Source organism: Phallusia mammillata, chromosome 2 (assembly GCF_965637545.1).
Source record: "Phallusia mammillata chromosome 2, kaPhaMamm4.hap1.1, whole genome shotgun sequence".
NCBI lineage: Eukaryota > Metazoa > Chordata > Ascidiacea > Phlebobranchia > Ascidiidae > Phallusia > Phallusia mammillata.
The window spans coordinates 29,747,812-29,775,349 of record NC_137253.1 but is presented as its reverse complement, the minus strand read 5'-3'; the positions used below and the strand labels follow the sequence as shown (position 1 = coordinate 29,775,349).

The 27,538-nt window shown below is 37.4% G+C and overlaps 1 protein-coding gene across 2 annotated transcripts; it reads right to left on the bottom strand.

The window, feature by feature from the left end:
* Positions 1–1,477: 1,477 nt before the first annotated feature.
* On the bottom strand, positions 1,478–22,289 carry LOC145214161 (sperm-specific sodium:proton exchanger-like). Of its 2 annotated transcripts, XM_080082634.1 has the most exons (32): positions 22,019–22,289; positions 21,664–21,803; positions 21,198–21,310; positions 20,491–20,687; positions 20,002–20,130; positions 19,360–19,529; positions 18,842–18,933; positions 18,449–18,589; positions 18,120–18,263; positions 17,431–17,504; positions 16,731–16,759; positions 16,580–16,661; positions 15,659–15,837; positions 15,235–15,288; positions 15,044–15,115; positions 14,775–14,872; positions 14,429–14,548; positions 14,028–14,184; positions 13,115–13,165; positions 12,567–12,715; positions 12,372–12,503; positions 11,530–11,681; positions 10,978–11,085; positions 9,804–9,941; positions 8,765–8,892; positions 7,684–7,781; positions 6,980–7,097; positions 6,306–6,434; positions 5,629–5,820; positions 3,449–3,548; positions 2,284–2,410; positions 1,478–1,761 (listed from the first exon to the last, which is right to left on the bottom strand). In XM_080082634.1, the coding sequence occupies exons 1-31, from the start codon at positions 22,170–22,172 to the stop codon at positions 2,301–2,303; spliced, it is 3,750 nt and encodes a 1,249-aa protein (XP_079938760.1). In that variant the 5' UTR covers positions 22,173–22,289; the 3' UTR covers positions 1,478–1,761; positions 2,284–2,300. The 2 variants fall into 2 exon arrangements, with proteins under 2 accessions (XP_079938760.1, XP_079938762.1); XM_080082636.1 differs by lacking the exons at positions 21,198–21,310; positions 21,664–21,803; positions 22,019–22,289 and adding an exon at positions 20,941–21,124.
* Positions 22,290–27,538: the final 5,249 nt, after the last annotated feature.

Sequence of the window (27,538 nt, the reverse complement as noted above, 5' to 3'; positions counted from 1 at the left end):
TAGCAAAGCAGCCAACAGTACAACCTCTGTTTCAAATACACTTGCAAAATGATTTTTTTTGTGCGCGCGCCTTAAAAATTGGAGAGAGCCTGCTATTTTGCCCCGAGGGTAGTTGTTCCATTACCGCGGAGATCTCAGGTCACATGCATAGAAAAAAAAGGGATCTTGTTATTTCTAAATTTGCTTGCAATATGAAACCATTAAGGTGGACCCACCCCCTTAAGTTTGACGCTACTGCAATTATGGACTTAACATGCACGCACACCATGGGAAAATGTTATTTTAGTGTATATCTTTATGGTCGGTCTGTGCAGTATATTGCAAGCAAACCAAATGCAAAGTCTGTGTATCGTTTGTGTTGTTAGCTTGAAATCTATTGGATGTATTTAGTGTTTCACACAAATTGGTATTGGCCGAACTTAGTTTCATGGCTAAGTTTTACTAAAACAAAACTGTGAAATTAGTAACTAAATTTACCGTATACTAACGCTTTTTTACGCATATTAGGCTACTGTAAAGTGACTTAAAGTCTTCAAAAAATCGTACAGCGCAAAAAGTATTTAAACCCTTGTCTGTTATAGCTTATGGTTCAGTTTAGCCTACACACTTTGAAAGTAGCATAACATACACTTCATATCGAATTAAATTCAACCTCAAAACCAGCACAAGAAGCCATATTACCCTTAAATTGTCCACGATGCAGTCGAGTTTGTTTGCAAAGTTCTCGCAATTTCACGCAGTGCTATTAGAGCATCAAAACTGGCCACACCAGGGTCAATTTACATACCATGCAATGCAGCGTTGTTTTGATATTGCCCTTATAACAAGACCGTGACCAAATACGAGCCATTATGTTCTGCAATGCTGCCCTATTTCTGGATCTGTTTTGTAATTATTAGGTCAAATGCATTTTTGGAGAAATTCCAATTCAAGTTCTATACATGGTGTTGGTAAAAGTCACGTAATATTATGCTTTTTTTCATGTGTTGCTTTTTAAGGTATTTTAACTGATTAATTTACAATTCGCAAAATTCTTAACTAGAAAAACATCCTAAACCTTCTACCTATTTCCTAAAAATGTATGATCTAAATTGACAGTAATCAGAATAAATTGAAGTTATTTAATGTAGATTTTAATCATAATATTGAGCTTATGGCAGTGGTTCTCAAACTTTTTTTTTGTTGCGACGCCCCTGGACAAGTTTTTCAGGACTTGCGACGCACCAGCAAATAAAAGTTAATGAAGAAACTTACTATTAAAGTTGTGTTTATTGATACAACAAAAAGCCACGAAACGGAACTATTCTGCGACGTCCTTGGAAAATTGAAACGACGCACCAGGGCTTATGGTAACCGTTATACACATGTTTAAATGTAGGCTACATACATTCAAGATATAGAGATGTTAACTTGTAAACCGCCTGCCTTTTAACTACAATTTGGAGAAACTTATTCAACACCTAGAAAAAGCACCATGTAGCCTACAACAATATTTATATTCTAATGTCCCCAAACAGAAAATACGACTTTTGTTGATGTACAGACGAAACAAAACAAAAACAAGCACGTTTATTTGGACTTGAGTCCTTGAGTGTTAATTTATTGCCTTGGTTCGTTGCAGAAAAAATGCGATAAGTGCGCAACACAAATAGAGCGTTTTCTTGTTGATAGAAAGTTATTGCACAGTTGCTTGTAAAAAAATGAAGAAACATTATGCTGTTTTCTTGTGGTAACGGTTATTGGAGACTCTCCACCAGAAATCTGTAAGTAAAAACATTAAAACATATGTTTGCTATTCTAACAGTAAGTTTTTTAAAAATGTCGAATGTTGAAATGAAGTTTATGGAAATTTTTTCACTTTCCTTTTTCTAGCGGCGACGAATTGCTTTAAATAGATAAACCTACAAAAAAGTTTACATTTTTCTAATCTTGTTGCAAAGGAATATCAATTTTGCTGAATTAACCTTCTTTCTTACACTATAATGCTGCGAAACCGTGACTATTGAATAATGAAGCTTTTTATGGGTTTAAATTTAAGGCTCAATTTTAAATATAACGATGTTGATTCGCGCCAGGCTTCACAATATTTCAAGCAACTTTCAGACCCATCAAGGGGATTGTTTAAGAAAATCGCAAAATGGCCGTTTTTGCGTTCGTATTTTCAGTTTTTGAATAGGTTTTCAGGTTCATCCTCAATTTCGGCTCCGCTTGCAATGAGCCACGCTATTAGGGCGGCCGCAACTGGTTTAATTGTGGTTTCACATTCAAAGACAGCTTGTTCACCTCGTTTTAGAAGAAGTTTACATCTCGTCAAACTCTTCTACTTCTTCAATGGGCGTTATCTTGGAAACTTTACGGCTGGTGGCGTTTACAGCGGGAAACCGGGAAATCGAGGGAAGACGGGATGCGCCTGGAAATTACGAACAAATCATATGTTGCAAAAACTTAATGGTGCGTGTGCTGCGTTGCTAGCAATAATTGGAACTTAACTATTTATTTGAAGTTTAATGACGAAAATATCACAGCTGTGATAATAGACTGTGGCGGAATTCAAATTTCTTTTGTATGCCAGGCCCATCACAAAAGTCATATTTTTAGCCGGTCCTGTTACAAAAAGTCCGTTGACAGTAACCAGTAATGCTAACCTGTTCGCTCATCTCATAAAATTTCGTGAGAAGGTTCTATATCTCTATCCCAGTTCTATCTGAATCCCACTCACTAATAGACGTAAAAATCTACATGCTTTATTGTTCAAACGTTTCGGCAAATGCTCATACCATCATCAGTGATATCGATATTCGTCTTTAGACTTATGAACAGGTCCGGGTATATTAGTATGATATAGTGTTTCAAATTACATTGCATTTTATTAAGAAACTCGTTTAGGGGCGTTTACAGTGGAATAATTTAGGGTTTCTTTCAGTCAAACAAAACCCTTTTTCCTTTTTAACACCGATGGTATAGTTCACTTGATTATGTATTGTATTTAAATAAGCATAGCATACAGTTAAAATATTGTTGAATAATAAAACATAAAAATTACTATATCCAGTTCACCAGTGTTCTATAACTAAACAATTTACTGTTTATCGTAATTTTCTCTGAACAACAACAGCTATTGTGTGTAAAATTTGGTTTGGTAATAGCCCTGAGCTGGCGCAACTCCAGGTGGATATGTCCAGTGCCGGATTAAGGGTCTGCTGGCCTGTAGGCACATTTTATAAGTGGCCCGAAAATCAGGGTGGCCAACGAAAAAAGAGGAATTATCAGTGTTGCCAAATCATTGTCACAAAAAAAAGTGGCCTGGATTTTTGACTGGCCTTTAGGCACGTGCCTTTTGCCCAATGGTTAATCCGGCACTGGATATGTCCATAACACCTAGACGTAGCCTTGGTAAAATTATACAAAAAGTGGATTTTGCATTTCTTCCAGACAGAGCCCAACTTACGGTGGTGGCCTAATCCTATTGTACTCGGCACAGAATCAAGTGTAAGGGTTTCTCTCGGGATGACCAACAAAATTGCAAAGTCGCAATCATGGACTCGAATCTGTAACAAGAAATACAAATGAAAATTTTAAGCATTGCAGTAATAGTAAAGACACATTACATGGGCATTGAGAGTGTATTAAGTTGTGTTGAGTTAAGTTTATTTCGCTTGGTGAAAGACACATAGCGACACAATTGCACTGAACAATCACCAAGCAGGACATAGCTGCGCAACGCGTAAAACTTAAAAGTGTCGGGCGCTAAAAAGTGTCGGGCGCTAAAAAGTGTCGGGCACAATAGGTGGATAATGACTGAACGCGCTGCAGCTACACCGTATTGTATTATAATGCGTTGTGTAAAAGAGAGGTTGGCGCATTGTGAGTATACGCGACTGAGGGGATGCTAGATACACATCCATCGTAAAAATGAATCGTTTCAACATCGAGACTTATAATTTCATGACAACCGCAACATAGTTCACAAACACAGTACACCAGCATTCTTCAAACTGGGTACACTATGCAGCAGTCACTACAACCGTGTATTAGTATATGTTGACACCAAAAACGTGTATAAGTTTGAGTAATTTGGAATGTGTGTATGATAACATACGCACCACTACTTCAAAAATAGTTTCCCTATATCAAAAAAAAATCATTTCACATTTACGTTTTTGTGGCAAACGTTTTTATTCAAAGTCTGTAAACCAGTGGTTCCCAACCTGGGCCCCAAGGGGTCCGTGAAGGCAAAAATTTTTAGTACCATTAACCAACAGTAAAATATTTGTAAGATTTCGAATCGTTTTTACAATCTTGCATACATTGTTTATCAAACCTTCGGGTCAGAAACTATTACTTTTTTGTGATTGTTATCTCCATTGTGATATCACAACACACATGAACAATGAAATATATAGTGCTTTGTTTCAACCTTTGTGCACTAAAAAACTTATCTCTTTTGTTGCTACAGTACAGAACTTCATTGAGATTTCAGGACTGTGAAGGTTGATTAAAATACTGCCCCAAAAGTATTAGAACCTATAATGTAAGAAACAAAAGACATCGAGAGACTTGCGGAAAATTATGTGAACCACTGGGTTAACAGAAAGGACGTACATAGTTGTGGATCATCGTCATTATATCTAGAGCCGATTTTGGTCTTATCCCTGTGGCTGAACTTGACAAACATGTGTAAAATGTTGCTACTGGCACAGCGTGCACGCTGTTACCAGGACAGTTTCGCCCTCAAGGCTAACATGGTAGTGATAAAGATTTCACAACTGATAATATACATTATGTTATGTGGCTTGGAACAAGTGATTTTGTGGTATGTTAATGTCTTGTGGTTTTGTGTAAGATCACATGGACCTTTCGTTTACGGCTCGACGACAAAGGCACATCAATACAAATTGAGTAACTTTCCAAATCGAGGTTTTATTTAAACAGACTAAGTATCCGATTCTAAAAGTAAAAGCTGCAGATGCACTGATGAGACCTAATAGGTGGAAACAGTGTGCGTAGTCCATGAAAATCATGTGGAAACCAAGAACATATTTTTGCTAAATAACAAAGTAAAAATAACGATTCTATGAAATTTGTACGTATGTGTTTTCAACCTTTTAGGTTTCGGAACAATGAAACCAACTTAGACCCTACCGATAAATTTAGTCCCTAACTGTATCCGAGTCTCAATGTTAACTTAATTAACCGTGCTCTTTACGCCATCTACTGGTAATTAGCAAACTTTGTCTGGTATGAGTTTTTACGTTAATAACTCTACCGCTATAAGTAGGGGTTCGAGTTTCAATGAAACAGGCTTGATTCATGCCAGACTTTACACATAAGGCAATTCGGGCTTTTTAAAAAATTTTAATTACCGGAACGGAACGAAATACCGTTATTTTTTATTCCGGTTCTGGACATTCTAAAGAAAAAAATGCTGAATATTTCGTGCCGTTGCGCAATCATAAAAACTTAAGCTCTAACAATGTATATCATCTGTTTGACTTTAAGTGAAAAATGTTTTGTGAAATAATAACTACCCGACACTCCGTTTTTGATGCGTTCCGTTCCGGTAAGAAACAATGCATTTTTGACTCTAAAACGAGGCCTATAGTGCCGCAGATTTGTTTATTAACTTACCTCTTCGTATTCCGGCTGTAGAAGTTCCGGGGCTTTGATGATTTGCTGACGTGGCATTGGAGTCGCCACACATCCATGGATTACTGATACCTCCATTATCGTGTCGGTGAAAAAGAAGGTCGTATGCTTCTCACTTAAAACCTCTATGTAGCCCTTGGATAAGTGAAGGTGAATCTGTTCCACTCCGAAAGCCTGAAATCAAAGATAGTTGCTTATTTGTGGCATAAAATTGTAAAAAAAACTGTTGACATGAGCAGTATATGACGCTGGTTTAATTAAGCACATGTGATTTGACTTGGGTGGCTTGAAAAGGCGTACGTCGTTGGTTCGAATCCCACCGTGCCCTAGGTTTTTTTCTACCCTATGCCTTGCCACATGGAAAGGGTGCTCATGAAACGGCTTTCGGCGGGTTTTTTATGGTACCTGTGTGGCTTAATCGGTAGATCGCCACGCGAAGGTATATTAGTCAGCGCCTTCTTACATGGGAAAGCTTAGGGACAGGATTAATTCGAAATAATGTTTTTGCTGTGGCTTGGCTAACTTGAAACAAAGGCGATTTTCTAAAGCTTGTAAGAGACCACGCCGTAGGAGTTTTAGAAACTTATTTTCCAACGGAAATCAAACTTAAAGTTTAATATAGTTGGAATTTTAAGTCAGACCAACAAGTTTAAACCGACCTGATATTCGAGATGTTCCAAGTAAAGAGGAGCGCCAATCCGGACCGCTACAACCTTCCAAATTTTATTCTTTAAGTCCGGAAACTTTTCAAATGCTGAATCCATGTCTTCGCACGAGAGAAAGTAAGTCTAACACACAATAAACATTTTTTAATGCACTTTCTTCATGCAAAAAGCCGTATATATTGGTCCAACTTGGAACCACGTTAGGCAGGAGAACAACCGGTGTCAAAACAACGCTACAGACGCAACAAGCATGAGCTGGACAAGAACAATGTTATATGATTTATTGCTATCACTTCTAGGTGGAAGAACTTTATTGCGGCTAAATAAGGAAAAATTAAGCCTCCTTTTAATTAAGCGCTATGGTGCAGACAGGGAAACTGTAATAAATCTGCTTGTACCAAACTTTAAGTACTGTTTCAGGGACCAAAATAAAATGTTGGCTAATCTCTTTTTTAAATGGCACAAACGTAAAGATACCATACTATACAACCATCGTAAAAACAAAAAAACAACAATCCGATTTCAATTTGTAATAGTTGTGAGAAAAGGATAAAACTTTATCGAGCTGTAAATTAAAAAAAAAACAGCAGTCAGAACTTTGACAAAGCATACAACAAATTAATGGAAGGTCACACAGGAATGTACTGCAACAAACAAACGCATCCCACCTGTACAGCGGTTTCACACGTGACTGTACATGTTCTCTTTCCTCCAGTAAGAAGTCCGATCTCACCAATGATGTTTCCAGATCCGAGGAAGTCTTCCTGTTCCAAGCCACCATCTTCACTGTAAACAACATGGAAAAGAAAAGCTAAAAAAAGTGTTTGGTTTATTTAAAAATTTAACAATCATTGGTTTAAGCCGGATTGAAAGTCATTATGGGTTATTATTTAAGAACGGATATATAACATACAATAACAGCAAATATACGACACACACATATATATATATATATTGCATTACATAGAGTAGTGGTTATTAATCTGTGGATAATTAAGGTAAGAATTTAACATTTTTAAAAAAGTTAACAGATAATCATTTTTTGTTTCATGACGTCATTTTTATGCGATGTCACAATTTGCAATATATTTTTTTATTAATGAGTGTCAATTAAATCAATCAGTTCCTCTTGGGTAAAAATCACAAAAATCTTAAGAACCACTAACGTAGTGCAAAGGGGGTTCGACTATTTTCCCATTTCAGCAACATCAGAGGTTCAAACAGGTTTTATAAAAGTACGACTGCTAGTTAATACATTTAACACAGGTTTTCGCGGCAGCAGATTGTAAACCCCTTGTATATGATATCGGCAAAAAAGGGACTTAGATTTTAGAGTAATAATAGCTTCCCTTTATACATCACTAGCCATTACCTGCTTTCATCGTCTCCGTTCGTAATGCGAGGTACTTTTGAACTGAACGCTGATGTGAGGTTGAGGTGTTGGATGTGGCCGTGTAAAGAACCGAATAACTGCACATACATTAGGCAATATTAGGTTTAGAAGTAAAATCAAAGTAACATTTCACAACATGAAAGCAATAGTGGTTAGTGGTCTTGGAATGTACCTTTGAAACAGTTTGTAACTAAATCATACACAGTAAACGTCGGTAAATCCGGTCTGTCGTTTAGTTAAAGCTCTACCACATTACAAATCATTTGTACCTAAGTTTTGTCCGAATTAACCGTAGATCCGAATTAACCGAATCCGGATTAACCGAATCCGGATTAACCGAATCCGGATTAACCGAGGTTTACTGTGTCTAACTATTATGGAACTAATCCTGCATGTCGACTAATTTCATTTAAAACAGTGGTTCCCAACCTTTTTGTGGTCACGGACCCCTTTTATAAATTTTACAGATCCGCGGACCCCAAAGTAATTTAGCCGTGATATTCGTTTCCTGCATTGTACGCTTTTAGGGGCAGAACTTTAACCAACCTTCACAGTCCTTAAATCTCAATAAAGTTCTGTACTGTACCAGCCTATGCAACAAAGAAATAAGTTTTCTGGTGTACAATACTTGAAACAAGGCACTATAAAGTCTATTGTTCATGTGTGTTGTGTATTGTACTGTTGGTTAATGGTACTAAAAATATTTGCCTCCACGGACTCCCTGAAACCATCTTAAGGACCCCTTGGGGGTCCGCGAACCCCAGGTTGGGAACCACTGGTTTAAAAGAAGGTAGCAATAGCAATTATTGACTTGTTTTATTCGTATGGCACAAAACGGTATGATATTAAAAAGCCGAAAAAGGTGTTCAGAATTTTGTAAATCACTTTATGTAAAAAAACAAGCAAAATTTTTTAGGTATGCTAGGGAAACCCCAAAAATTACTAATCCGGGTTCCTATTTAAACTACAGATAACACGTGTGTCATATTAGGGAACATGTTTTTGTTGGTCAAATTGTAGCATGTATAAACCATAGGCGAATACGGTTTTGGTTTATCACCTTGATCATTCCATACACGATGATGTGAATTCCATCTGCTTCGTCATCTTCTTCCATTATGACGTCACCATAGTCGTAATCCATGCACGTCGCGTGTTCTTTGACGAATTCCAGAAGTTTTTCGTCGTCTGCGCAAACGAATGGTGTTTTTACTGCTACATCGTACTCGTCAAGATGTCAGTGTTGTTAGCACAACGCCACAACCGCCTTGTGTTTACAAGGTTGTGGGTTCCAATCCCGCCCAGGCCACTGTGTTATCCAAATTGAGCAATATAGCTCCAACACAGTAGAGCTGAAGGAATAAACTAAAGCCGATAACTTCCAACCCCCCAAATATCAAACAGACATTTGTATAAAACAAGAACAAGATCGAACGATGATTGACGAACAGGCAGAAGGACAATATTTCCACTAGTTTTTGTCATTGATTTTTCGTCGAATCTGGGTTGTAAACTGGCCTGAAACTGGAGCCCGAACCCTAAAGTACAAGCCCGAAACCCGGCCCGAACCCAGATCGTTTTTAAGAAGCCGGTTCCGAAAGTTTGATTGACAGACCTAGACATTAAAGCCTCAGGAAAGACCAAGACAACAAACACAATAATAGATAATTGATCTTGAACAACAGCGTTCTAAGCTGTTTGGCATTAGGTCAGGTCCAGTGCCGGATTAAGGGTCTGCTGGCCCGAAAATCAGGGTTGCCAACTAAAAAATTAGAATGATCAGTGTTGCCAAATCATTGTTACAAAGAAAAGTGGCCTGGATTTTTGACTGGCCTGTAGGCACGTGCCTACTTTGCCTAGTGGTTAATCCAGCACTGGTCAGGTCCAGCAACTGGCTACTTAGCTAGATAAATTTATTTGAAAAAAAATACCCACACAGAGTGTAAAGTCATCCCCGAATCAAGCCCGTTTGTTGAAAAAAAAAACGAAAAAACCCGGCCCGACTTACAACTCTACGTCGAATGTAGTTAGACCCGGTTTGTTGCTTATGCCTTATGAGCCACATTTTTAGTGCGTTCCTTTCAATTGGTGCCGTTTACCTCTGATCCAGAAGATGTTTTCGAGCAGATCCTCGGGAGGTAAAGGAGCAACGGTGGATGGAAAGGCTGATAATCTCTTCTGTCGGACCTCCACTCCACGCTCCAGAAGTTGTGTTTCAGTTTCATCCAATACTCCACCTTAAAATAATATCACCATTGTAACATGATAGTATAGGGTGACCAGTGGCGCAGGCTACATTTTGTAGTTTTAATACCGTTTTGCATAAGAGTTGTTTTACCAAATACATGGTTTTTCATACTGGGGTTCGACGGGACCATCAAAAGCTATATTTACTGGTTTCATATCTGCATGAACATAAATATTCGTGGACTTCGACTTAAAAATTGATGGCAATAGTCATTTTTGGCGATGTATATTTCTTTGAGCATTTAGTAATGTTCAGGTACACAACGTTGGGCATCTATTGCCGGGTTGGTGATTGTTTTAGTGTTAGTGTGTTACCATGTTCACCAAGAGAAACAAAATCATCTCTCATCAAACCACACTGAATTAAAGTTTCTCAAAGTAAAATTGGTCCCCTCCCAGGCTACAGTAATAGGGTGAAGTAGTTTGTAATTTTGTTAGAACCAACCATCGGTTATTACGGTTCATATTTCCCAAACGTCCGCCAGTGTGTCTACTGAGCCTAAATTAAAAGTCTAGCAGCCGAACGGAAACGTTTACTGGCCCTGTAACGCAAAAATCTTGTTTACCTTTTGACCAAAAGCCCCTTGAGACCATCGACAGATGCCAAACATGTAGCAGAACTTTTAACAATACATAACCGTGCGTATTGTGTATCCCCCAGGCATAGCCAAGTACTATTTTTAATTAGCAAAGATAACTCACTTATTATACTGTATGTGCCAAGGACTCGTTGGTGTTCGGTACGCGACCAAATGCACGTATCAAAAATCAGATAACTTATGGATTTACGGTCATATTTTAACGGATCAATGCCTGCTAGATCATGCATGTTCCAGATTTAATAAAAGGCGCTCCATAGGCAAGGGTGTTCAGTTATACGAAGTTAAAAACGATTTTGTGCATATACCAAACCTTAAAAAATTAATCGTTCGTTCCATGCCCGTGTCATCACTATATGTATGGACCAGACATGATTTAGGAAGCGTTTGTTAGAACTCTAACAAATTGTAAACAATCGCCACTCACCAGCGCACAGTTGGTGAATGGTGTCTCGCGAATGGTTGAGAATGGTCCGAACTGCATTACGGGTTTTTACACTAATGGCAATTCCTGGGTGGTCCCGCTGAAGAAGACCTGCTCAACAAAAACACAAATTTATTGTGGGTCTGTGGTCCTTCATTAAGATGACCCTCTTGGTTCGGTTAGTAGCATTCTAGACTGCAGTCCTCGGTTCGAATCCCACCGTATTCACTGGTCTCCACCTTACTGACTGGTAATACATGACCAATCAAAAGGCTGCTAACAGACCACGTGACTTGTTTAAACAGCTGGTTCAATGTAACTTTTATTCCAAATAACCAGGCAATTCCATTTTGACGAAACATATATTCCCAAGCTGTTTACATATTAACCGATTTAGTTACTTTTAAAAGTGTTTGTATTAACACCGGTTACAACAGCGATCAAAAAATGTTATTTAGTTGTAAAGATTAAAATACATTTTTTGCAAGTACGCATAATTTTAAAAATAATTGCAACACTTTAATGTCGAAAATCAGTACAAAAGATGCTACTGACCCATTTCTCTTGTCACAAGAAGTCGGTTTCGGTCAGAAGCTTCAATGAGTTTCACTTGGACTTTCCTGTTCTCACTGATGCTCACAATCAACTTATTCACTTCTTCCTCTCCCGTAACAAACCCTTTGCCCACGTTGTAACCGAAACTCAACCTAAGAATTAACACCTCTTGATTATCCAAAGCAGTGTTTCTGAACCTTTTTAGCGCTCGTACCCTTTGAGCGAAATTTGGATGAAAATTGTATCGTACCCCCGGTCAACAATGGACGACTGAAGTCAATAAAATTGTAATAATAGGAATTAAACTCAGTGTGTTGAGTGCATGCATTTAACCAATCTTGTAAGTTCAACAATATTTACAGCACACCTTAACAATCAGTCAAAGACATATAACAAAGTAACTTGGTACGCATTCTTCACAAATATGCCAAAATAGCGTATAATTTCAGACTGCATGTCGTACCCCCTGCTTTGGTGCTTCGTACCCCTGGTTTAGATTCTAAAGTGATGGATAAGTATTTTCGGGACGCCTGTTTTGTAAAGGTTGACTTTTTGTAATTGTTTGTTAGTTATCCAACAATATTAGCCGTATTAAATTAAAATTAGGAGGGTTATATTGCTTTGTTTGTGGCGTGATAAATGACTTTTGTTGCGTACTATAGGGTATTGCCGATTGTAGTTAGATGGATTGTATGTATCAGTGTGATTTTTTGGGGGGAAAAACTGCAACAAAAGTTTTATCCATTTGTTCACGTGGTTTTGCGAAACAAAAGGACATCGCCGCTTTGGGCACAAAAGACACATAACTTAGCTTTTTTTCATTTTAGTTTAAATTATCTTACTGCTTATTGATGAGCCTGTTGATGAAATCGACAGTTTTGGGCATGATGGTTTTTGAAAGACGAAGTAATCGAGTTGCTCTAAGTGTTCGAATCGCTTTTGTCACTTTTCCAAACTTGATCACTTTTGTGGTTCTGCACAATCGAAAAATGAAAGTATTACGAAAACTCACAACGGTTGGTGAAATTTCCGCTCACCTGACGGTCTTGGCAATGCTGCCCGAGCCCGGAGCGCTGTCAACCAATGAGAAGTCGATTATAATTTCGATAAAGCAAAAGGCGAGAATGAGAAGATCGAACTGGTTCCAGCGGCTGCGGATATATTGCTTTTTTCCCAAACCCAAAACCTGCGAGAGAACAACCACTTAAAATCATTTGCATAAAATTTTAAGGCAAGTTGTTCTTGAAGCATGATTAGTATGATTTATAAAACGAATTCTACTTAAACAATACACGTACTTTTTTTAACAGCGAAACCCAAAAATCGAAAAAAACGGAAAGGCTATAGCCTTAGGGTGTTTTCAAAAATCGTGTCAAAATTTACGATTTTCAAAACCGGTTCAAATCGGTTTGGAGGTTCGGTAGGAGGTAGAAACCGGTCAAAACCAGTTTGAAACTGGAATATTCCGGCAAAAACACACCAAAAACCGGATTTCGATTTTTTTTTCTTCGATTTTTTGACCACCGAAAATCGAAAAAAACGGAAAGGCTATAACCTTTATAGTTTATATTATAACATCACATACCTTTAAGACAACTTCTGCGACGTAGATAGCGATGAATACCATGTTCGTGATCTAAGCAGTGAAACAGAAAAACACAATAGGTCTTGATGGTTATGCCAGCACTGTACGTAATTATTGTAACAGCTATCACTTGATAACCAAAAAAGTACGGCATGAAAACGAGCACTTCGTGTCATACGAGGAAGAAATGTAGGTGACAATATAGAGAAGCCTCGTAAATTGAAACAAATTAACTTATGAAAGAAATTGTAAGCAAAATGCCTTACAAAAATCTCCTAACAATATACCTCACAGCATCCCACATTTTGCTAAATTGCGATAAGAGGCGAAAAAATATGATTTATTTATTTAGCACAGTGGTTCTCAACTGGTGGTCTATGATGGCTTTTGGGTGGTGAACAGGACATTAATTATATTTTGTGTTAAATCGGAAATAGCCTAGTTGCATATAAATTAATGAATATTCACTACGAAAAAAGCTTATCCAAGTTATTGGCCGTTCTTTGTTATCTGTTATCTCTCCTTAAAATAAAATTATGTATTGAAATAATATATTGCAAGCCAACATGCTTGTTATGGATGCTTTTTTATACTTTTTTTCACTAGGAATGATGGTCCACGGCCTTAAACGAGTTGAGAACCACTGATTTAGCGTAAAGAGATAAATTTTAAAATTAGTTTCATTGAATTTTTAAGTTAGGCTAATTGAATGTTAATACCTCACCCAAACCCAAATAATCCTAACCGTCAGCATTTTTAAAGATATACCGCTCTAAGCAGGTATATGTGCACTTTGCTCCACCTTACGAAATTTAGCCAAATACATGTCTACCGTGAGGTGTCGTGTCAGTCGATTTTCTTGTAATAAAGTGAATCGACACGATAGGTGATTTTTTTACAAGATGGAATTTACCTGCAACCAGAGCCACCACTTCTCCACATCTGCCCACGTTTCATCCACCACAAAGTCAAGTGAAATCGGGATAATGTTCAGGATGACGATGCACTGCATGATAATCTCGAATTTATTGCTGATCACCAGTCGGTAGATCTTACGCAGCTGGCGGTTCCTGCAAGTAAAAAAATTAAAGAAACTTCACGATAATAAAGAATATTGTGTGTCGTGAGTTTGCGGGCTTACAATTATTTACAAGTTTTCAATTCAGACCACTATAGTGTGTTGATGAACACTGTGCAAAAAATGACGCAAAAATAGGAAAAGCATATTAAAAATACCACTAGCTCTTATACAAGAAAAACGGTCGGTTAAAACCAAAACTTTGAAAGCTTGTTTTAACACAAAACGAATACTACCTTGGTGGTTTGAGGTCGGTGTTCTTTTTGCTGTACATCCAATCTTCTAGCTTGGCTTTAGCATAAGGTAGAAACCCGGTTACCTTCCAGTTTTTACTGATCGTCTCAACATTTACAAAACTGAAAATACAATATTTTTCGTAGCAAAAAACTATGACTCGTTTTAGGCAAACCTCTATGACACCAATAATATGAATTGTGCTATGAATTAGGTGACTTTCATAATTATATAAAATGTAGTTTCCCTTTTTTGTCATTCGCCGCGTGTTTAAGACCCTTGGTATAGTACAGTACTATAATACATGGAAATTTTAAACCACAAAAAGGATATGAAACGGAAACTTACGCCCCTGGTTTATCTGCAGCAGTGTCCGCGGCCGAAATTAAAACTCTTGCTTCTTGGTCGGTCAACATTCCGTTGCTGTACTGCTTTCCATATGACATCTGCACAAACATAAGCACACATGGTGAGCGCAACTGAGGCTTACGACTCGCAAGGTTGTGGGTACTAATCCCAACTCGGCAAAATTTTACTGGGAAATCTTATGGGTCACACTAAGTAACAACAAACTTATTAAAATTGTTTTACGATGTGCAATTTTTGCGACATATTACCTTAAGAGCTTTTATCATTCTCAACCTTGCTTCTTCAAACAAATCTTTATAATGGTCGTCTTGGGAGCTGATCTGAAATTAAAAGAAAGTTATTGGTGCAACTCTCTTTGACGAGGGAGTGAATTTGTCTTGAGCCAGTTGTAGTTCACACGTATTCATACAAACAAATTCATACAACAGTAATGTCTTACTTGAACCGCTGTGAGATGTTTGTATTCCTCTTCAGTAGACATAACGCTGTCGACCTTCAAAAATGTTTTTGTGTTACAATGCAAAATTTAACAAGCTCTAACCCCATTTAGTTCATCAATCAATTTTTATTTAATTTGCGCAAATTCCAAAACAGGTGACCAAACAAAAGCTGCCTCATATCAAAACTTTATTGAAAACAAAATATAATATAAGTAACAAAAGACCAAAAAAATAGCCTCAAAATATGTATTCCTTAAAAAATAATTGGTTTTGTTTGGCCTGTTTTTCGCTTATGCAGTTTTTCTTGATTTCAGTTTTATTTTTTATCTGAATTTAACATACTTTCATTTAAGTTAACAACGTTTCTGTTAAATTGATTTGTTTCTCCTTTTTCTCATTTCAGGTTTGCCTTCATTCACTCACATTCGTAGCATTCTTGTAAGGATAATCGACCACCGTCATTTCTTCCACCATGCTCCACTTTGCATCAGCCAGGAATCGGTCGTATTTAAGCACACCAAGTGACCGTTTGAGGTCGCTCTGGATCCGGTTAACCGCGTTCCGCATGGTTAATTGCTGCGCCTCGGTGATATCCAACATACCTATAGATAAACGAAACATTGTTGAAAACATTTGAAGATAAAATCATGTAGTTAATTGATTATTTTTTGAGAAACTAGGTACCTACGAGTACTAAGGTCCGTCTGTAAACTATTCCCAAAAACTAAAAAACAAATATGTAACACTATATACGGATCTGTTCATAAGTTTATAGGTGAAAATAACGGCCCAAATAGACGTGAAAAGCGACATGCTTTATTTTTTAAACGTTTCGGCAAATGCTCATGCCATCATCAGTGATTTTCCGAAAGTTTGCCGAAACGTTTGAACAATAAAGCATGTCGCTTTTTACGTCTATTTGGGCCGTAATTTTCATCATTAAAAAACTACAATACAGATCACATTAAAAAATATAAGCAGTGGGGCTTAACATTTTCAGGCATTTCCAGTTGAAAAATGTTTAAATTAGGAAAATAAAAGTTGCCTAAAAAGGAATGTAAAATGCAGAATTTGAAAACGTTACACTTTTTTTAAGCTATATTATGCCAGAAGGATCACAGCGGGTGGGATAGTTTTGTTTAACAATGGAGTTGAGTTGAATTTATTCGCTTGGTGAAAGAAAACATAGCGACACAATAGTACCAAAAACAATCACCAAGCCGGAAATATCTGCGCAACGTTAAAACGTTATTGAGCGCAAAAAGTGAAGGCCACAAGTGGTAGATGATACCAAAACGCGCTGCAGCTACCCCGTAAATTCATCGCATATGTAAAATTACCAACCTAGTTTCTTCAATGCAGCTTCTATAGTACTGGCGTTAATGATGAGCGTCAACACGACGATTCCTCCAGTGTGGATCAGAATCTAATGAAAAAGAAGCGATTATGTAATACCTTCGTGTTACACATGGTTTTTTTGCAACACTGTATTCACCTTTTGAAAAATCTTCTCAAAATCGATATCTGTAACAAAATTGTTGGTTAGGGAGTAAAGTTGTGTACCGAATTTAGTATTGTTTTAACACTCACAATAAAGATATGGATTAGTAACATCACAATTTTTCAAAAGACTCCCCTCCATTTACGTGTGGATGTAGCGGGTTTTAAACGTTCTTTGTGAAATTGACATATTTTACGTTTTATAACATTTCGGTGATAATTGTTTAAAATGCTCACGATTATTTTAGCTGGGGTAAGTGGTAAATTATCAACAAATAAGCAAAATAATTGAAACTTCTAATTTAACAAATCGACTCTAATTCAATTTAAATTTGTTGGGCAATTGATATGACTTGCTTAGAAGTAAAACATTTGTACTCCACAGTGTTTCGGGCCTGAAGGTTTAAATATGGACCGTGACACATAAATTTTGTGTCTACAACCAGCCTTGAAGTATGGTTCTAAGCAGTGGTGGGATTCAGTCGGTTCGCACCGGTTCTATAGAACCGTCTCACGAAATTTTATGAGACCAGCGAACCGGTTAGCATTACTGGTTACTGTCAAAACACTTTCTGTAACAAAAGCGGCTGAAAAATATGACTTTTGTGATAGAACCGGCTGACAAAAAAATTGAATTCCACCAATTGTCCTATCGTTATGCTCTCGAGTGCCACAAGCGGTAAAACTGCAGTTACCCGCAACAGGATTGTGCAATGTCGAATTCACGTCATAGTTTCCATAATCTTCACTTCCTAGTGGAGATAGAACGCTACAAAAAAACATACCAAGTCTCAATATAAATCATAGAACACCAGGCCTACTTAATACCAAATCAGCCGGTCTCCAAGCATATCCATATGGCAAGGCAGGCTAGAAAACTACCTGTGGTGGGATTCAAACCCCCGACAGGGGTCTTTCCGGTGCTCGCGCTCTACCAACTGAGCTACACGGGCTCAGTGGTAAACCTGGCGGAAGTCGAATCAAAAACACCATTGCCTGCCTCGTATGCTACAAATCATTATGAGTATGCCATGATCGCTGGCCTGTGTAAACGCTTTACTGTTAATCCCAGCTATGAATTTATGTTCATCAAACCTGAATGCTAAAGTAAAAAGTGTGAGTTGGACATAATTTTGTGCCAGCTGTTTAAAGTTCGAAAGTTATAACCAGTTGCAGTAAACATCGGTTAATCCGAACCGGTTTGAACCAAAACATTTGTCCGGATTAGGCCAAGATCCGGATAAATGGATGTGGAGTAGTCCAAGCCTTATGACTTTTTAAATCATTTGACCTCAAGTTTTGTCCTATTATAGGCAAAGATCCGGATGAACCGAACCATGTTCAACCGAGATTTATTATATAGAAGAAAAATTCTCGCTCTCACCTTACGTAACTGTTGAGATAAATTGCCAGAGCAAGCCCGACAGCTCCTCTTAAGCCTCCCCACGTCATAACAAGCACGTGACGCCACGAGAGTTCGATACCGAGTCGTTTCATGGCAGGGAAGAAACAGAAGATGCTCAAACCTCTGGAAATGTTGTGTTATTTTAAAATGTACGTGAGCGTATTTATTTAGGCAAATAATAACGGTCCGAACCCGGTCCAACTTACAACTATGATACCGGTAAGGGTTTAGGGTAGCACATCCACTTTCGCTAAGAAATATTTCGAAACACTAAAACTTGGTATTTAAAATGTGATGAAAAGTTATACCTGATGAACGTGATTCCGATATATATGATCAGAAGATATCCTACATCATATATCGTGATTTGTTCCATGTGATTGGTGATCGTGATGCCCACAATCACGAAGATGAGTGTGTTTGCAAGGTAAGCAAGCATTTCCCAAAATCTAAGTAAATCAACAAAGCGTATCATTAAAAACAAAAAGTTCTGCCAACGCCAACTTTATCGTAAAAATATTTTTTAATGCGGGGCTAAACAGAAGAAACAAATGAAAATACGAGGCTTTTACAAACATTAAAACAATCATAAAATGTTTGTTTAACATTTGGAACATTTAAAGTAATTTTCACATTAACTGTCTAAAACATAAAACCAAAAAAACGTTAGTTTGGACATTTTTGTCACAGTGCAAACCTACCTGTGTAAGAAATGGTCGACTTGGGGAGTAATTGAAGCTCTGTCCAACGCAAGTCCGAATGTCACAACAGCCAACACACCGGATGTCTCACACTGCGATAAATTTAATATTACTGTGTGAATGTTTTGCCGATATTGTGCGCTGGTTATTCATACAACTGCTAACATGTTATTGAAAACTTAGGAACTCAAAAATAAAATAAAATAAATAAAACTTCATATTTCTAGCTTTAATTGCAATTTAAACACTTTTTTATAGATAGGTGTCGACCTATAGGATTCGACCTGTAGGCTTGTCTATTGCGCTAAATTAATACTTAAGACAACTAGACGAACGAGCTTCGTGCAATAAAGCATAAAAACCTAAATATTTTCCTAACGTACTGAACACCGAAAGACAATTTCGACAGCGCAATGGTTAAACAGCGGCGCGTTGGACAGCTTAAAACTCGATCAAAAACTCGCTTTATATCAGTTTTTAAAAAAATCGCGACGAAGGACTGCACTATATTGACTTACCACTTCTCCCACGTAGAAGGTAATGTAGGTAAAGCTAAGGGTAACTGTGATTTCAGCAAGTGCGTCGTTATAAATCTGCAACAGTATAAAGCTGCCGATCCGTGCAAGAAGCCAACCGATGACTGGACCCAACAAAGATTGCTGCATCACAAGCTGGAAGGTCGTCAACGCTAAATGAAAATGTTTGAAGAAACGTAAAAATCAATCCAAAAAATGTATTCAATTGAAACATGCTTTAGCAGCTGAAAATAAAGTACATTTTGATGCTTTTTTATGAGCTTTTTCTTTTACGATGTGTACTAATACAGTAATACTGATATCGCCGTCTTGTATGGGACGTCGAAACGTCGGTTATTTAAAATATTAAATTCTGCTTGAAGAGCAATAGATGTCAATAAATGTACGTTGGGTCCCATATTTTGTTTATATTGCTTGCCTCAAATCTTAAAACATACAAGAAACTAATGTTTAGTTTTGGAGTAACAAAACGGGGCATTTCTAAAATATATTAATATTTTGCTTCAACAAAAGAGCACAAATGGCCGCACTATTAGTTTAAAGCCCATTTACAATTTACGTCTTATATAATCAAACACACAAGAAGTTTGGTATTAAAAGTTGTGTGCTTTATGTGGTGTGTACCTGTTTGGCTTGCAAAGTATGGAGTCATCGACTTCAGCATTTCCAGAAAGATTTTGAACACAACGATTGCAGCTCCATCATTCAGCAATGCTTCGCCCTCGATAATTGTGCCGAGGTATTTCTGGTTGCCTAAAGAAGATCACTTTAAGACTAAGCATTTGCAAAACTTAGACAATTATGTTCTGCTATCATCACACGATTTATTTCACAGCGATTAGAATTCATCCAGTAGAAAAACGATTTTAGTAAAGTTAAACAAACCAGTAAAAAGCAAATACTGTATCGTCTTATTTGTTTAGAAACGGTTTTTTTATGACCGTTATTTTAATTTTGTCCGCGCCAAAAAAGTAGCGCAAATTAATTGATGCAGTCGGCATAAGTGTGTGAAAAAAAACTTTCATTTTTACCTTTATTTAAATGATCAAAAATCATTTTTTCCTCAACGCATTTTATAACCAGTTATCAAACTAAGCTTGTTGTAATGCTTACCGAGTTCTTTTAGCAGTGCAACAACAGCTACTGGGTCGGTAGCACTGATGATAGCACCGAATATTAGGGCAACGTAGATCTTGGCTTCCCAGTTGACTATGTTTCCTATGTCCGGGATAACCAGTGACAAGGTTGCTGTAAGAATTGTAGCAAGTAGCAGCCCAGGAACTGCAAGCATGCTAACATGTCCTATAGACCTAAAAATGTAAAATTAAAGTACATTTTTGTCAACGGTAAAGTTAAAATACAAATAAGTTATAAAACAACTGTTTAACTGTTGTATATTAAAACATGAGATCCTAATATAATCACACTAATGTTTTACTAATATAAAAACGCTATCCTTTAGCACTATTTTTATACGTTTACTATAAACTTTTAAGATGTGTATATGTGTCCGACTTTTTATGTAGCTAAGTAATACAATTACATTTTAGCAGTTAAACTTACCTTTACAAGGAAAGGGAGTATGCCTAATAATGGCACAAGTCATTCTACAGTCTTAATTTCTTCAATGGAAACAACCAATGTAAATTTGGGCTTTTGCTTAACTAGGTACTGCCTTAGTTATTAAAGCTCTATTTTGTAACTGTGTAGTGTCAGTTACTGCTCAAATCTGTAACAAGGCCTTTACAAAGAACAGCAGGTCCTAATTGAGATGCAAAGTTCTCTGATTAAGTAAAAAGCTTAAGGCAGAAATCCCGCACCTCCAAAACACGTGAATGTCGATGACATAGGCCGACTCGAAAATGACGACAGGCAGAAAAACGTGCAAGAAAAGCTCGGGGTCCATTCGACTGAGCAGATATGGCTGTACCTCCTGCAAACCACATCATTTACAGTTATTTCTTATTAGTAGCAACAATAACTGTACGATTAGATTGCACTATGTTTCCAATGCATTGTTGTTATAACTGTTATTGACATTTTTCTCCTACTAAACCTATAATGCAGTAGTTCTCAAACTGTGCGTCGTTTCAATTTTTCAAGGGCGTCGCAGAATAGTTCCGTTTAGTGGCTTTTTGTTGTTGTATCAATAAACACAACTTTAAAGTTTTCTCATAAACTTTTATTTGCTGGAAGTCCAGAAAACTTTTCCAGCGGCGTCGCAACCAAAAAAGTTTGAGAACCACTGCTATAATGGGTTAAATAGGGTAGTAAACAATATCTTACAGATGGAAACTGCATTCCAATCGCTGCAACAATCATTCCGATAATCAGAAGAAATACGGTGTACGGCAGTTTCATTAAACTTCCCCATTTCCAACGGCTTACGAAATTTGCCCATTTTCGAAGAAGTATTCTTAGAACGGCTGTAACAATCAAGTGTTTTTAATACATATATATCATTTAAAAAGATTTTTCAAACATAATTCTCACGTTTTTTTACAATATGTACTGTTTTGTTTTCCAATACATTAAAAAGTATAACTAACTAAAAACTCTATAAAACATGAAATTAGGTTATTTTAAATAAGTTAAAATCTAGATTTCAACACATACGAAATTTTTTGTCAAATCAACTTACCACCGACACCACAACTGCCAAATATGAACAGAATATGGTAGGGTGGTTGCTCGTGGTGTCCATGACTTCCAGTTGCATGATTACTTTCGTTACTGTGACTCAAGTTGTAGCCATTTGTAGCATTTAGCGGTGTTGCATCTGTAATATTATCCATGATTGGGCGCTAGCTTTGCTGGTAACTTTACGACCCAGGTGCTGCTGCTGCTGCTGCTGCTGGGCGACGTTTACTTTAAACACCTGGTTCGTATTTCATTTTCCTAATCCAGTGCGTTGACTTGTAACAAAAAAACACTGCTTTAAAGCTACAACTCCTAAACGAACTGCTAAAAACCTTTTCAAAATTGGTTAAACTAACAACTGTTTGCTGTGCGGTTTGAAACAAGGCCTGGCTTTCTACCATAATGACGCAACAATGCTGTTTATAACTTAGGTATGATGCAATAAAACCTAACTTGAAGGTAAAAACAAAACATCTAATTTGCACTAATTGCCCCAAATCTGCAGTCTATGGCTGAAATAGATTTTAAAAAAAGCCATGGATAAACAAGACAATGGAAAGCAACGTTTCAGCGAAGTCGTCAGCAATATTAAGGTAAATTTGTCGTTTAACTTAAGTACTTTATAGTGTATTGTTGCAAACAAAACTTTTTAGAGGGTGCATACGATGCTGGACAAAGTTGGAATTGATATAAGTTCGATTAAAAAGCGAATGAAAAAGTCGGTTATTGCGTCGCAGACATCACTGCACTCAAGAAGCAAATCGGTTGACGATTCCGTGGTCAATCACAAAAGGTACAAAAAATATGACAAGAAATTTTAATTCTAAACGAAAAACCTACTTGTACAACTGAATTCAAGCTAAGAAGACAAAAGACCTACTTACAAGCTAATAGACAAACAGATGCTTTAATGACGCAATGAACGTTGTGTGGTAGCTGGAATAGCTTCCAATACCATTAGTAGGAAAGTGCTAATGTTATGTAGATTGTGGAAAAAGGTTTTAGTGCCTGCTGTAATTGCTGTACTTCGATAAGACAAACTATCTTTATTTTTAATTGCAAAGTTTGTTAAAGCATTCAAAAAATAAATTTGCGGAAAGAAACACTAAAAATCTAACAGGAAAAATATTCAATTTCTTTGATTGCATGAAAAACACTTAATCACACTTTTATTGCGCCCTATATTTCTATTTATCTTTGCCTTTACAGCATCACAAACATAACAGCCAGCGAACCTAGTTCAACATTCCAAACTTCGATCACCGAAAACCGGAGAAATGTGACGTCATCAGCTCGCCGCCGCAGAGCATTGTCTCTTGGGCGCCCCGTAGCGGACCACAAGGCTGCCGGCGAGGCTTGTGCTTCGCGAGAGATTATTCGTCAAATTCCTGCACCCAAAACTTACTCGAGCGATAAACATCGGGCAATGAGTGACAGCAATGTAGCGACATTTACCGGTACAAACTACTGCTGCATAAAAACTATTTTAAAATATCGCAATTATTTTCATGTTTTTTACTAGGTATTACAGTTGAGCGTAAAAATTCTCTTGGGTAACCTCTTCAGCAAAAAGTTTAAATTTGTTGTTCAAATAAGCCCCCTGCTCTACATTAATTATTTATGTTTTTAACCATACGAAGAAGACAGTTTAAAGTAGTGATGTACCGAATCGGCTAAATTTTGATTCGGCGGTTTTGCCGAATAAATTCCGCCGAATCAACCGAATCATTTATGACGTCACGCGAAGTCGTACGCTACGCGTTTGACGTGAAAAAATGTTTATCTACCAGGCAGCCAGTGCAAAATAGTTGTGTTTCGTCCTTATTTCAGTTCTGTGGGGTTTAAAATTGCCTTAAGCATGATTGGCACCTGCCAATAAATTACTAATTTTTTTGACTACCGTGGGAAAAACGATAATGTGTTGAAAAAGATAAACATTGACGCAATTTTCGTTATGTTTGGGCTTTTGAAAGATTGCATGGACCTTAATAAGCAGAAAAGACACGTTTAACGCTTTAAATTTGTGTTCGTAAAAGATTCGGTTTCGGCCGAATCGCAACAAATTATTCGGCCGAAACCGAATCTTTGCAAAAGTGATCGATTCGGCCGAATAAATTCGGCAAACCGAATATTCGGTATATCTCTAGTTTAAAGTTGTCCTTTGTAGTGTCTTTGTTGATACTGCCAGAAATTAAAGTATTTTTACAAAATTTCAAATATTTTCTTTGCTGCAGAATCGACGTCTCACGGAAAATCCAAAAAGCATAAGTCACGTGATCGGTTTATGGACGCGCGCCAATCACCAGGTGGCGTGCTCTTCGCAAAGTCTACAAAGACCCCCAATTCCACGAAAAGTAACCTTCGCCCTCCAAGTCGAATACCCCGAAATGTCGACAAAGATAAAATGACGTCAGACGATGATGACGTAACACCTACGAATTCTCCTCGCAAGAATACAACCTTGAAAGAAAATATTAAATCTGACACAAAGGTCAACTTGAATATTCCTCTTGGTTCGAAAGTGGAATCAAGTAGGCAAACCGTAAAATCCCAGGCAAGTGATAAAACAACTACAGATGGTCAATCAAATTCCACTCAAAAATTGTCAAAATCACGAGAAAAGGGCGTCCCTAAATCCAAAGCGGCACAGCGCATTGTTATGAAAGCCGTTCCATCTCTTGGTGTGACGGATCTAAAGCCCATACCGTTACCGCGAACAGCAAGCAAAGTTAGCAACCTAAGTTCGAAGCTTCGCAGTCAGTTTTACGTCAAGGAGCCATTTCATGTTACCTTCGATGTGCCAGAAATATCTGATGATGAACCACTAGTGCCATCTACCGACAAAGAAGAAAGTAAAGCCTTTCCTCTTGTCAACAACCAAATTTCCCAATGTGACGACGCTATAAGTTCAAAGGTTATCTCTGAAGGTAATTTGCCTATTTTGGGGACAACGCCATACAGTGATATTAAACTTGGCCTTGAATGTTTGACTGATGATATACGAAATGAAGATGCCGCCGTTGAGAGTCTATGCAAGTCAGAGCAAGACAGCGAAGACCCTCCTTTGCCATCAAAGCCACTTATATCAGAAGATTCAGCAGAGCAGCTAGATAAAAGTCATGGTGATCCTCCAAGCTGTATCACAGCAAAGGAAATTGGAAACCCAGGGCTTGGAATAAAGCTTGAAAATGACAAGTCAATTGCAACTGATTACATTTGCGAACCGAACAAATTTCAAGCTGAAGGACAAAATATGGAAAATGGTGTAAATGGTCCATTGGAAAACAAAATACCAATGCACCAAGAAACGTCCACTGCCAATTCATCAGATGAGTTTGGAAGTCAAAGTGATAGTGGATTAACAGTTACGTTTAAATTGCCAACAGAAAGCAGTCAGGACAATCAAGGAATACAAAGCATTGGCCTAAACAAACTGGAACCCATACATTCAAATAATGTCACCAGTCACGTAAGTGCCCAAACGACTCCATCAAAGTCAAGAAAAGATAAAAATATTGAACAGGCCTCCTTAACTCATTCCAATAAATCACCTGCACTTATTAACAGCCAAAAATCATTGGAAAAACGGTCCCCAGTTATGAACAGACTGATCAGCAAATTTGAGTCAAATAACAATCCTTCAGCCCTGATTGAACAACCAATCAGCAGCGGCATCGATGTCACGGTTCAACGGTTGCTATGGTCGGCTAGCGAAACTGTTTTTCGTGAGTTAATTAAAGAGAAGCAAAATCATACACCCCGAAAAAATTCAGATGATCACTCAGTTTCAAAATCACGGTTTTCGTCGGATGAGGACGCGGCAAATGATTGTGATTTCTATGACTGTTCGGAAGAATTTTTTACGGTGAAAAAACGAGGCTTTGATTATGAGAAGATGAGGTTACATTTTGAAGCAAGCTGCTCACCGCTTTCCAATATTGTTGAACGCAGTTCGGAAGATACGAATAGCAATGAAGTTGATTGTCTTCACCCAACAAAGGCAAGTATTATCCTGCAATTAATCGCTGAAAAACAATTTTAGGTGTATTTTGGTGACTATATTCATTTTCAAGCCATTTTCTACATTTGTTTTTCGAAATTTCCAATTTTAGAGTTTTTTTTTTTCCATTTTTGCAGGAATCTATGGATCTTCATCACATTTCCAGCAAACAAGTGTCGAAAAAATTAACTTTCTCGTAAGTATTTAACAATCTTTGTGCAAAAAAAGCAACAAAATTATATATGAATGTTCCCTATTATTTTTAAATAGCGAATTTAATATACTATGCCAGTGATTCTTAACCGGTGGGTAATTTCCCACTAGTGGGAAATTTAATGTTTTCAGAGGGAAATTATGTAAGTCAGGTAACCAAACTCGGGCCGGAGGGTCGAACCCGGCTTTGAATTAATTGTTTACTTTCCTAACATTATTCCGCAACAACATGTAAAATTAATTTCAGCAAGGCTTACAAGACACATACAAATCCAAAGGCCATTTGTTACATCACAGACAAGACTAGAAGTATCAATGACTTTGCTAGTGTGCGCGAGTAAAGGCCTTTCCTTTGTTGATTGTGATGCAATAAATGACTATTGCAAGCAGAGGAGATTCTACAATATTCCAAAAACTCTAATCTCTCACTGAAGCAATAATTAAACTAAATAATATTGCAGTATACCTTTGGGGTTCCAGACCAAATCGCTTCACAAATAAATTATTTCATTTAAAGAATTTTTTTTAACGTCGAGCACAGAACATCATTATAAAAATAACAGAGGGGGAAATTGGAAGTTGGTGGTTGACTTTAGTGGGAAACCACACCAAAAAGGTTAAGACTGTACTATGCATTAATGACTAAAATATATTTATTTAAACTTTTTCCAACACCTTTTTTCAGCACCAAGAAAACAGCACCGCGTCAAATCACATACTTTGATGACGACATAATGGACTCAGTGACGCCCCTAGCGACGACAAACAAATGGAGGAGACCCGTCGAAGCGATGACGTCATTCTTATTTCGTGTTTGTTACAACATAATGATTGTTTGTGTGTCGCTTGCTGTTGTATGGATTTGCTTGTCTGACGATGACGTTAGCGACTTTTTTCGTTGCAGCGAACTGTATTTGCGTCACGTGATTCGATTTCACCGCGTTCCTGGGTCACGTGGTAATGTGTGGTGAATAAACGATTTTATAGAAAAGTTTTGGTTAATTTTTAGCAGCAATATTTAAAGCAAGAAATTTTATGCAAGACTTTATTGGTTCGAATCCCACCCCTGGAAAAGTTCTCTCTTTAAGTCTTAAATTCTATTTTTAATCTGGTTCGTGTGTCTTGTGAACAGTGTTTTTTAAAGGTGATTTCTCCAGCGGTTTCCCAAAATTTGCCAGTAGCCTAATAAATAATTCGTTTAAGCAAATATGGCTATTTTTTGGTATTTAAATGAAACACTTGCGGTCTCTTAAAACTACTTAGCGGTCACCCAAACCAAACCTTAAAAAAACCTGCTGGTGAAGATGA

What these genes read in the sequence shown, in the direction of transcription:
- LOC145214161 (XM_080082634.1), bottom strand. Translation starts at nt 22,172, where the DNA reads ATGGATAATATTACAGATGCAACACCGCTAAATGCTACAAATGGCTAC. An exon ending in TGCACTGCTAAAAGAACTCG is followed by an intron (nt 20,131 to 20,490) that starts GTAAGCATTACA and finishes GATCTTCTTTAG; the next exon opens with GCAACCAGAAATACCTCGGC. An exon ending in AACAGGCTCATCAATAAGCA is followed by an intron (nt 11,682 to 12,371) that starts GTAAGATAATTT and finishes GTTAATTCTTAG; the next exon opens with GTTGAGTTTCGGTTACAACG.